The sequence below is a fragment of the Eptesicus fuscus genome, chromosome 19 (assembly GCF_027574615.1).
Source record: "Eptesicus fuscus isolate TK198812 chromosome 19, DD_ASM_mEF_20220401, whole genome shotgun sequence".
NCBI classification, from domain to species: domain Eukaryota; kingdom Metazoa; phylum Chordata; class Mammalia; order Chiroptera; family Vespertilionidae; genus Eptesicus; species Eptesicus fuscus.
The window spans coordinates 18,978,789-18,991,707 of record NC_072491.1 but is presented as its reverse complement, the minus strand read 5'-3'; the positions used below and the strand labels follow the sequence as shown (position 1 = coordinate 18,991,707).

General features: G+C 35.0%; 1 protein-coding gene across 3 annotated transcripts in view; it reads left to right on the top strand.

The window, feature by feature from the left end:
• Positions 1 to 12,919, top strand: part of NUDCD1 (NudC domain containing 1) — a 61,463-nt gene that overhangs the window by 24,368 nt on the left and 24,176 nt on the right. For 2 of the 3 annotated variants that reach the window (XM_054708367.1, XM_008143391.3), the window contains exons 3-6: positions 5,019 to 5,204; positions 6,479 to 6,659; positions 10,397 to 10,576; positions 12,110 to 12,314. In XM_054708367.1, coding sequence (XP_054564342.1) covers positions 5,019 to 5,204; positions 6,479 to 6,659; positions 10,397 to 10,576; positions 12,110 to 12,314 — 752 coding nt within the window. The remainder of the gene's footprint in view (positions 1 to 5,018; positions 5,205 to 6,478; positions 6,660 to 10,396; positions 10,577 to 12,109; positions 12,315 to 12,919) is intronic. The other variant, XM_054708368.1, reaches the window with a different exon arrangement.

Here is a 12,919-nt window from a genome sequence, read left to right as displayed (position 1 = left end):
TAGAAAATGCCTTAGGGAAGCAAAAAAAGTGTGTTTAAAATTTAGTTTTTATTTTGTTTTATTATGATATTATGGCTTATTTTAATCTCATCATTTTCTTATTTAGGAAGTTAATTCTGTCATAATGTTGTTTTCCATTTACCTGAAAAACTAGTTCCTGCCCATTAGAAGAGTGTCATTTTGTGGTGCATCTTTAAATTGCACTTAAAGATTCAGGCAAAGTTACTGGATTCCTTTTGTTAGCATGCGTTTGTGAGGCTGTGCCTTGGAGTGACAGGTCACAACAATTTATTAGTCCAGCTCAAATGTGTGCCAGTATGTTCCTCTCTGGATCTGAATCTCAGCTTATTTTCTATGGATGAGTTTATTAATATGAAACCATTAATTTTCCTAGTTAAAGAAAAAATTAAAAGAGTAAGTTCTTGGCACTGTCTGCTTATGTTATGGAGAGACATTACTTAGTCGAACAGCAATTAATTAGAAATACCTTTTCTTTAAGTCTTAGCACACAAAAAAAAGGAAAGAGGAAGATTTTTTTCAAGTAAAGTTAAAAATTATTAGTGATGAAAGCCTTTCTCCAGAGAAAGATCACTTCCTTTTAAAAGGGCAAAATTTTAAATGTCAGTGTCTAATAATACTAGTAAGTGGTACTCTTACTTAATTCTGCTTGACCATTTTTTTAAACTTGAGTAACCCTTTCTATAAATGTTAGAAAAATGTTTTGTTATTTCAAAGCTTGTCTCCTTGTAAATGAAATTAAGAGGCCCCTAAACTATTTATACAACATCAATACTTATTTACCATTTATTTAGTCATTTATATACAATGAATAGACATAATTTTTGTTACGTTTTATTGACTTAAATCTAATAAAAATACTGAATAATATATTAACATGAAACCCTAGCTTGTTTGGCTCAGTGGATAGAGCGTTGGCCTGCAGACTGAAGGGTCCTACATTCGATTTCAGTCAAGGGCACATGCCCAGGTTGTGGGCTCGATCCCTAGTATGGGCCGTGCAGGAGGCAGCCTATCAATTATTCTCTCTCATCATTGATGATTCTATCTCTCCCTCTTCCTTGCTCTCTGAAATCAGTAAAATTATGTTTTTAAAAATACATTAACATGAAGAAAAACTGAATATAGTGGTTGTATTTATAGTGGTACTTTCAGGGTGGAATATTCTATAAATTGCAGTGAGGTCTGAGGTATTATTTGTTTAGAAAAACTTGGGAAGTGGTTCATTTCAAGAATGTGGAATACAGGAAAGAACATGAGCCTTTTTTTGAAATTTGCGCTGTCGTTTTCTGGAGACCCAGGCATATTATTTAATCTTTGGAAACAGAGCTCTTTATCTTCTTAAAATGAGAGGGATAATAATTTCAACTTCATCAGATTTGTTAACAAATAAGATGTAAAAAGTCAAAGCACTTATTTAATACAATGCTTTTACATGATAGCTGTTCCCTGTTTTATTTATCAATGAAATTTTAATTCTTTTGCAATTCACTTGTGAAATGTTTCCTCAGAATGATTTTTAGTAGCCTTGAACATAGTTACATTATCATTTTTTGTTTAGAAGAAGAAAAAGATCAGCTGGGACCAGAACATTATAGATGACAATTACATAGAGTGTTATTGTGAGAACACTTTGTAAAACTGTCAGTGGAGGTTATTAAAAAATAATTTAATACTGTAACTTAAGATTTATTAATATATTACAGGAGGAAATATTTTTTTGTGTATAGTCCATTTAAAAATGCAATTTATCCTTTCAGAAATAGATTTTAAAAATCGGGAATATAGCCGAAACCGGTTTGGCTCAATGGATAGAGCGTCGGCCAGAGGACTCAAGGGTCCCAGGTTCGATTCCGGTCAAGGGCATGTACCTTGGTTGCGGGCACATCCCCAGTAGGGGGTGTGCAAGAGGCAGCTGATCGATGTTTCTCTCTCATCGATGTTTCTAACTCTCTATCCCTCTCTCTTCCTCTCTGTAAAATATCAATAAAATATATATATTAAAAGAGACTCAGTATTGGACATCACTCTTACAAAAAAAATCGGGAATATTCACGTTGCTTTCACTTAAACTGTCTTATCTAATAAAAGAGTAATATGCAAATTGACCACTCCAACACACAAGATGACTGCCACCATGTGAACACAAGATGGCCGCCACAAGATGGCCAACAGGGGAGGGCAGTTAGGGGTGACCAGGCCAACAGAGGAGGGAAGTTGGGGGGCAACCGGGCCTGCAGGGAACGGCAGTTGGGGGGGACCCAGGCCTTGCAGGGGAGAGCAGTTGGGGGGGACCAGGCCTGTAGAGGAGGGTAGTTGGGGGGGACCAGGCCTGCAGGGGAGGGCAGTTGGGGGGGGACCAGGCCTGCAGGGGAGGGCAGTTAGGGGTGACCAGGCCTGCAGGGGAGGGCAATTAGGGGCAATCAGGCTGGCAGGGGAGGGCAGTTAGGGGCAAGCAGGCTGGCAGGGGAGTGATTAGGGGGGTGATCAGGCTGGCAGGCAGAAGCGTTTAGGGGCAATCAGGAAGGCAGGCAGGCAAGCAGTTGGGAGCCAGCAGTCCTGGATTGTGAGAGGGATGTCCAACTGCCTGTTTAGCCCCGATCCCAGTAGGTACAAGATGATCCCTACTGGGATCGGGCCTAAACAGGCAGTTGGACATCCCTCGAGGGGTCCCAGATTGGAGAGGGTGCAGGCCTGGCTGAGGGACACACACCCCTGTGCACGAATTTTGTGCACTGGGCCTCTAGTGATTTAAGTAAGAGAAATACTTTGTGTTTTCTCTTGTATTTTAATTAAATTTGGCTTTACAAATACATATTTGACTATCTTAATCATTCTGTTCAATATTGCACTAATTTATCTGTTAAACTTCCAGAAATCTCAGTCATGTGTAATCTTGTATTTAAAAGAAAATGACTTAAAATATCCTTAATAATTAGGTAAGAAATGAAGAATAGTGACTTAACTTTAGCCCTCCCTCCTTCCTTATAAGGACTCATTAGGTGAGATGCTGAGAAGGGTGTGTGTGGAGATCACTAGAAAGCTTTACTTTGAAAACACAGTTTTGAACAAGAAGTCCCATTCTATTTTATTAATATCTTTTTTTAAAATTTATTTTATTGATTTTTTTAAAGAGAGGAAGAGAGAGGGATAGAGTTAGAAACATCGATGAGAGAGAAACATCGATCAGCTGCCTCTTGCACACCCCCTACTGGGGATGTGCCTGCAACCAAGGTACATGCCCTTGACTGGAATCGAACCTGGGACCCTTGAGTCCGCAGGCCGACGCTCTATCCACTGAGCCAAACCGGTTTCGGCTATTTTATTAATATCTTTGAATTATGTCTCTAACACTTAAATTGCTCAGGGAAGTAAATAGTCAAGCAGTTAATTGAAGCAAAAAGGAAACTTGCCCCTTACCCCCATTTTCCCCTACCACCAGTCTCAATCCAATCTTATTTTTCTTTCTAATGATAAACATTATTAACATGCTAGCACGTGTCTGTCTACACCTTACTCAGTGCTGTCAAATCAAAACATTTGTTTATTTCAACGTATTTTACTGTACATGTTCAGCATCTCTTTTTTCAGTCATTGTCTTGGAGATGTTTTTATGTCCGTATGTAAATGCACTTCACTATACTTAACACTTATTTGGATTTATTACTTTTTGCCTCAAAGGAGAATGCACACCCAGGGGAACAGCAGAGTCTCAGTAAGAGGGAGGACGTTAGAAAGGACTTAACTGTATTATAAGATTGGGCTTGTATTAGGTGACCTGAGGGGAGGATTTGGTCATTCTAAAAACTTTATGCCACTCTGTTTGTTATTGAAGCATTTAATTCAGTGTTACGTAAATCACTGAAATATGAGTACAAAAAGAAGGAAAGGTGCTGTTTCAAAGAAAATTAAACTGTATGCTTTAGAAACAATGGCTAATTAAAAAACTTGAGGCTAGTAAGGATATTTAATATAGTTTACTTAAATCTTATATACACCTATCTAAACAGTTCTAGGAGCCAGGAGTGAAATGAATCAAGGAGTATGTTTGTCCTGTTGAAAAACTGTTCACTGTAAAATAAAACAACCTCAAATTATTGAGTACAATGTATGAGAGGAAGTTTATTTTCTGAATTGTAGGCCTTTTTATATATTTTCTTGCACAACATTGTTATGATGCAATCCATCTAACAGCTTTAAATTATGAGGTCATGGACACAATAAAAATGTGTTGACAAAAGCCTAAGTTAATAGTCTAAATGTGGTGTTTTCATACCACAGGCTGATGTCTATTTTAGGAATTTAGAACATGATGTGATATTTCTAATTAAAAATGCTGATCGTTAACTCTAAACTTAAGAATAAAAACTAGATTACTGCTTTGTGTTAGTTATCTACGTATTTCTGTGAAACAACTTTCTTTAGTGATTTATCATGATCATGTCATTAGGTAGATAGAAGTGTTGAATAACTATGCTGTATACCTATAATTAATATGATATTGTATGTTAACTATATTTTAATTTAAAAAACCTTAGTGGCTTGAAACAAAACAATAAGCATTTGTCATCTCACTGAAATTAGTGAGTGGCTTAGCTGGTTCTGTCTCAAAGTTTCTCACGGAATTGTAGTTAAGGACGATGTCAGCCAGGACTGCAGTGATCCAAAGGCTTGACTAGGTCTGAAGGATACACTCCCAAGGTGACTCACTCACAGGATGTTTATTGTCAAGAGTTCTCAGTTCTTCCCCAGGTGGGCTTACCACGTGCTGTTCAAGAGAGAGTGCAAGGAGATGCAAAGTCTTTTAAGAACTAGTCTCAGAAGTCACATAGCCATCATTTCTGCCATATTTTATTAGAAGTAAGTCAGTAGTACTCCAAGGGAGGGCAGTTAGATGCCTTCCCTTGAGGAGGAGCGTAACACTGCAGATATTAATTCCGTGTGTGTATGGACCAAGGAGAGAGGGAGGGATTCATTTATACTATTGGTCTTCTTTTTAGGACACTGTCTTAGCAAGACCACGAGAGGTATTTCGACTTCCTACAGATTTGACAGCGTTCGACAATCGCCTTTGTGCATCTATCCATTTCACATCTTCTACCTGGGTTACCTTGTCAGATGGAACTGGAAGATTATATCTCATTGCAACAGGCGAACGTGGAAATAACGCTTCTGAAAAATGGGAGGTGAGGTGTGTTTTTTGTTTTAGATTTATGCAAAAGCTGGGAAGAATATATAAATGGAAGGACCTTAATGATTTTAAAATAACTGGTGACCTTTCAGTGCACAGGAAGACACTTAACCAACTGAGACACACTGGCCAGGGCAGATTTACTATTTTTCCTTCCCTTTTTCCCTCCTGTTCCCCCAAACAAAAGCAAAATCTAATCAACCAACAAAAACCTGTCTTTATCCTTTCTGTTTCGAGTATTTGAGTTTTTGTTGTTGTTCTTCTGCTTATGGAAGACTTGTAGAATGGATACCAAAGTCTCCTATTTGAATAATATGGACAGAGTTGCTCAATAGGGAAATTGACATTAAAGCACACTTTTCTTTGTAAGGCTTTCATGTAGAAGCACACATGAGGGGATTCCAGATATAGGTTTAAAAAAATAAGGAGCTGATTTTTGTTTCTTAGTTAAGTATTTTTTCATCTAATTTTTTCATTTATTTGAAAATTTGTTTAGAAATCAGTATTAAAGAACTTTTATTAAGTATTTTAATAAAATATAGTCTTTTAAATTGTTTATAGTATTAAAAAATTTGATAAGATTTTGTGTCTCCATATGATTATATTTCCTTTTTTATAAGCAAATTTAGTATTACATATTAAATATGGTTGAATTATACCTTTTAAATGTAAATGGTTCTTTTGTTTTTGAGAAGTAAGAAAGTTTTAGTGATTTGTTTTCCAGTGCCTTTGACTCTTTATAAACTTTCAGAAAACAACGGAAAGACAAACCAAAAATAAAAATAGGAAAAAAAGTACACCTGCACATATACATGCATGCCTGGTATCCAGACACTAAGAGAAAGAAAGCAGAAATAAATCATATATGAGATAGGGGAAGAGATGGAGGAATAATACTGGTAACCTGCTCAAGTCTTCTCTTTTTTATAGAGCACTGTTTTCACTTGATAATTAATTTCTGGGAGATTGCCTTTAGTTCCTTCTCCTTTAGTTGCTGCTTGTATGACCTGTTGTTTTGTTTTTAAGCCAAGAGTGCTGATCAGTTTCTCTGTTAAACAAAACAAATATTTTTTTACAAGTCCTTCAAGGAATCCTATTTAAGGTTGCAACCTTTATTTAAAGGCTTTTTACGATTTTGTGTTCCTTGTAATAAATAGTATGGAGATTAATTGTTGGATTGTCAGAATTCTATGTATTCCCTCTGCTATCTGCATGCATGTTATATATAAATATACTTTTGTAAGTGTCACCTTTTTTTTTCTTTTCTAGATTGTGTTTAATGAAGAGCTAGGGAATCCTTTTATCATAATTCACAGTATCTCATTGCTGAAAGCTGAAGAACATTCAGTAGCTACCCTACTTCTTCGAGTAGAGAAAGAAGGATTGGACATGAAAGGAAGTGGTTTCTTTGTTTCCTTGGAGTGGGTCACTATCAGTAAGAAAAATAAAGGTAAAACATAACATACTCTGACTCTCCAAATGGTTGCCATAATTTAGTAAGTTTGAAGCGCAAAGCTGTTCCTATAAATGTTGTTTGCATTTTCTTCGGTGTTGGGTTGTGATTCTAGTACCTTCCATCCAGTGGAATGAATATCTGTAGACAGTTTCTCCTTATAAAAAAAATAATAATGTGCTTCCCCAGTCAATTATGCTTTTTTTTTGTATAAAAGGAGACATGGTTACATAATTTTTAAAGACTAAAGTGTATATTTTTAATATATACAAGAATATATGTGTATGTGTACACATATACGTATGTGCAAAAGAATTTATATATACAGGGTGGGACAAAAATAGGTGTATGGTTATTCGTATGGAAAATAATACAATAATTAATAAATTATATAAGAATAAACTTTCATGTATTCATAACTGTAAACCTACTTTTGCCTCGCTCTGAATATAAAACTAAATGTAAATTAATTATAAATCACAGTATAATTGAAATATAAATTAAATATAACTGCCTATATAAAAATGAATATCTTTGGTTATTAAATCACAACTGTGATTTCTTTTCAATAAAATTGGACTTTGTCATTTGTTTCTACCCTCAGGAAAACTCTTATTTTACTCACCCAAAGTGCTTTCATTTGTAGGAAAGTCCTCACTTTCATTCTGTTTGAAACTGTCTGTCAAACTTCTAACTTGGACATTAAAACTTACTCTTTTTTTTAATTTAATAAATATTGTTCAGATCTTTTTTCTTTATTAATTAGAAATCCTTTAATGGTGTGGCCTTGCTCTTTGCCAGTGCTTCACTTTTACTCACCAAGTGATTTTTTTACTGTAGTTTAGCACTAAGGGAGCTTGTTTGCATGACTGTTATTTTTCTCAGTAGTTTTTATGAACCTACTTATTTAACTTATCAGTATTAAATGATCATTAAATTGATCTCTATAGAAAAAGATTTCTTACCGTAGCTGCTAGTTTCGAATCTGATAAAGGTTATTAGCATTTTTTTCTGAGAGAGCTTTTTTATTTTAAAATGAACTACATGTATATATGAATATATATGTGCATATACATGCATGGGCATATGTGTGTGTATATATATGTATGTATGTATATGTATGTATGTATATGTATATATATATATATATAATGTATGTGTGTGTATCTATAGTATTAAAAGCATAATATGCTAATTAGAACGGACATCTTCCTGGACGAAGCCAGGGCTGCGAGGGAAGCCCAGGTCCCAGGTGCCAGAGGGAAATGGGTGCTGGCAGCCGGGGGAAGGAAGGCCTACACTTGCATGAATTTCGTGCATCAGGCCTCTAGTATATATGTAATCAGAATAGTTTATAAGTAAGCTAAATAAATTTACTAGATTTTTTTGGTAAGTATTTGATATAATTTGTTTTTCTACCCCCCCAGTGTTGTAGTTTCATCTCTGGAGGAACACAGTGTCTTAAAACTTTAGATTAAGTGTTGGAAAATGTTTTCTATAAATGGCTAGATGGTAACCATATGATGTGTGTCACATGGTGCAAAAGCAGCCAGACAATACATGAATGAGTGTAGTGTATTCCAATAAAACTTTATTTATGGGTATTGACATTTGGATTTTATGTGATTTTTACATGTACTTAAATAGTATTCTCTTAATTTTTTTTTTAACCATTTAAAGATATAAAATTTATTCTTTGAAAATATTTGTTGTGGAAATATAGGCTGTGCAAATCACTGCTTTAGATAATAAAAGCTCTGTTTTTTAATTAAGTTGCTTAACATTCTACAGGAGAAATCCTCATGCATGTCCCTTTTTTTCTCTAAGACACTTGGTTTTGTGACAGCTTTAGCTCAATCCACAGGAATTTTTATCAGAATGTCTCAGAACACAGTGGCTCTACCTCTGTCACCTCTTTTCCCTTCATCTTTTTTTCATGCCTCAACTAGATAGATATATTTAGACTTACCTTTTTTCTCCTCAAAACTAATTTTAATTATTGTTGTTATAGAAACATACTTTCTGTGGTTTACTTTATCTTTTTGTTGTTGTTGTTATTTCTCACTGGAGGATATTTTCTCCATTGGTTTTTAAAGAGAGTGGGAATGAGGAGGAGAGGCCGAAACATCGATTGGCTGCCTCCCACACGCCGGGGATCGAGCCTGCAACCGATGTACCTGCCCTTGACCAGAATCAAACCTGGGACCCTTTAGTCCACAGGCCAACGCTCCAACCACTGACCCAAACCGGCTAGGGCTACTTTATTTTTCTTAATGTCTCATTCCTTTTTTTCTCCTATTACTAATGTAATTGTGCTAGTTTTCATTTTATTTTTAAGTGAAGATAACAGAACAGTGTTTTTCTAAGCTGTGTTGAGTGGAACATTTAATGAATTATATTTTGTGGTCAAGTTAGTTTTAAAATGTGGGCATACTGTATCCCCCATTACACGGTAAGCATATTAAAGTTTCTAAACATTTTGAGTAAAAAAAGAAAATTTAATTTTAATCTAGACTTTCCCAACTTATTTAACCATGGATTTCACTTGAAACTTACCTATTATTTTCTGTCCCACACATTGTAAAATATACAGTGTCGATAACTATGAGTCTTTAAAGGAGATAGGACTCTTTGCCCTGCATGTACCTGTGTAGAAAAAAATAAAGAGTTTTTAATTCATGAAATGAAATGAAGTTTATTTTTAAATATACATGCAATAAATGTGTGAATGTAGATGAAGGTTTAGAGCAAAAACAGTAATTGATATTTTTAGAATAGATTCTATATATATGTAACTCAGATGACATTGAGTTACAATTTTGACTGTTCAGTGTGAAGTTTATAAGTAGAACCCACTTTAATAGAGTAACAGTATAAGTAAAGGTATGGACTCAACTAAAATGTTTGGGTTCTTTTAAAAGCAAAAATAATGTATTTTCATAGGAGAATAAATTTAGTTAATTTACCAGACACTTTAGAAAACAGTTATTTATATCTTTAAAATTCTAAGTATAATTTTTTGTTTGATTATTATAGGCATATAAATATATATCTGGGTGTATATAAAAATCATTTCTACTTCAAACATATTTCATTTTAATAAAACCCCTTATCAGTAGCTAGAATGGGCAGGAAAATAGTCCACACCACACTTTTTCCCTTATCCTCAACTTGTGGCTCTTTTCAGAAGATGTCTATCATACACTTGCTAGGAAAGTAGACAGGCTATAGTCAAGGAAAAGGAAGATCCTTCAGAGGCTGGTATTTTGGGTAAGTCAGTCACTTTCATGATCTGGAGCACTGCTGTCCTATACAAATTTCTGCAAGACAGACATGTTTTATATGTGTGCCATTCAGTGTGATCATGGCTAGCCTGTGTGGCGGTTGAGCACTTGAAATGTGGCTAGTATGATTAAGGAAATGAATTTCTAATTTTACTTAATTTAAATTAAATAGCCACTTGTGATCAGTGGCTACCACATTGGATAGCACAATCTAGAACAATTTTTATCAAATCCAATATATTAAATTTAGGATTTATTTACAGAATATTAGGTGGTCAATATTTTTTATCTTTTTTTTATCTATAAAGACACCCAATAGAATGTCTTTTAATAGTACATTTTAAATATTTAGTTTGAATTGAAATTAACATACATATTTTCAAAATACTTTTTTATAATATAGTTTTTTATTTGTAATTTTTGTTCAGAAAATACATAATATTCTTTCAGATAATAAATATGAAATTACTAAGCGTGATATTCTCCGTGGAAAGTCAGTGCCCCATTATGCTGCTATTGAGCCTGATGGGAATGGTCTAATGATCGTCTCCTACAAGTCCTTCACATTTGTTCCAGTTGGTCAAGATGTTGAAGAAAAGAAAGATGATGACATGTCAGATAAAATCAAAGGTAATTTTACTTTTCATCTTCATACGGTTCATGTGTATTTATATGTATACTAGTGGCCCAGTGCATGAAATTCGGGGGGGAGGGGTGTCCCTCAGCCTGGCCTGCACCCTCTCCAATCTGGGACCCCCTCAGGGGATGTCTGACTGTTGGTTAGACATTCCACAGGGACTGGGCCTAAACCGGCAGTTGGATATCTCTTTCACAGTTCAGGACTGCTGGCTCCTAACTGCTCGCCTGCCTGCCTGCCTGCCTGCCTGATCACCCCTAACCATTCTGCCTCCTATCCTGCTCGTTCATAACTGCACCCCCGTTGCCCTTCTCGTCCCCAACTGCCCCCCCCCCCCCCGCTGGCCTGATCACTCCCATCTGCCCCCCCTGCCGACCTGATCACCCCCAACTGCCCTCCCCTCCTGGCCTGATCACCCCTAGCCACCTCTGCCTCGGCCCCACCATCATGGCTTTGTCCAGAAGGTCTCCTGGTCTAATTAGCATATTACCCTTTTATTAGTATAGATACATATTCATCTAGTTTATATGTCCTTATAGGTTATAGGTTTTACCAGGTCGAGATAGTGCTTAATTATTTCTTTTATTTTTCCCAGAATAATAATTGTAAAATATACCACCTAAATAGTGGAAACTAGTTTAATAATTTTATAATTACCAAAAATGTTTATATATATTAGCTTATGTGATTAGATGTTTAATAAATACTTGGCAAACGAATAAATAATGCCTATTTTTTGGCATTTGAGTAGCTGGCATATTAGCATTAAGGATATTAATTTTTTACAGTAAGCTCAACTCTGTTTATTTTATGTGTACTAGTATACCTTTTGTAATAAACTGAAAGGAAGTTCCTTGAAGGTATAATCACTGAATGTTTTCTGTGGAGACTGAGAGACTGACTGACTGACTGAATGAAGGTTTGTAATGTTTTCAGAATGAAAAGAGGAACAATGTCTTTCAGAAGAAGTTTACATTTATATACAAAGAATTCATATTCTCTTAAAAATATTCAAGAGATAAATACATCTATAGATCAATATAAAAATATTCCCTCTATAAACATTACTGTTCATATTTTTGATGTTATAGGCAAAGAATATCAGTTTTTAATAGAGACTTTCAGAGTATTTAAGAGAGCGGCAAGGAGAGAGGAATGGCTGTCAGTATTTTATGAATAATTAGGTAAACCTGGAAGAGGAAAATGACAAGTGCAATTGCTATAACTGAAAATTCTCTGTGTGTGGTTATAATTACTTTTTTTGTGAGATCACTAAAAAATATGCTGTTTCTTTTAGATGGGTGTTCTTTTGTATCTTCTAGTCTCTTAATTTTATATGTTCTGTTACCTAACTTTTTAATTACATAACTAGAGGCCTGATGCACGAAATTTGTGCAAGGACCTTAGCCCTGACCCCTGCCTGCTGCCCCCACCCTCTGTGGCTTTGTCCGGAAGGAAGGACGTCCAGTCTGATTAGCATATTACACTTTTATTATTATAGATTGCATTTTTTTCCCCCCCAATAGAGCCTCTGTATTACTGGCAACAGACTGAAGAGGATCTGACTGTCACAATACGGCTTCCAGAAGATAGTACTAAGGAGGACATTCAAGTACAGTTTCTGCCTGATCATGTTAACATTGTGCTGAAGGGTCAGAGGTTTTTGGAAGGAAATCTCTATTCATCTGTTGATCATGAAAGCAGTACATGGATAATTAAAGAAAATAATAGGTATTTTTTACATATTTTATTTATGTATTTTTTTAAATTTTTTTATTAAATTTATTGGGGTGACATTGGTCAAAATGAACATATATAGGTTTCAGGTGCAGATTTCTATATTACAAGATCTGTGTGCCTAGCATCCAAAGTCAAATCTTCTCCCATCACCATATATTAGGACCCCCTTTATTTATATTTAAATTTTATTTTATTTTTTATTAGTTTACATTTTATTCTTTCCACAGTAGTTAGCTTAGAAGGAAATTCTATAATTGGTCTGTCTGTATTGCTGATTATGTTTAAGGCAGATTAAAATTGGAATTACTATGTCAAAGAACATAGTTGTAGTTAAGATTAAAGATACTAGTTTTAGTTATTGCTTACATTACACAGTAGTGGTTTTCATTACCAGCTTTGGATACAATAATAGTAATAGTAACAACAATAATAATAGGTGAAAATAGTTATTTTAATTTGTACTTTTTAATAGAAATAATTTTTCTACCACCTTTACTTTGTTGACTAGATAATACATTCCCATTCTTTAAAATTTAAGATCTATAAAAGGGTATAGAGTGATAAGTCTCCCTCCAATCCACACCCTCCAGTCACCC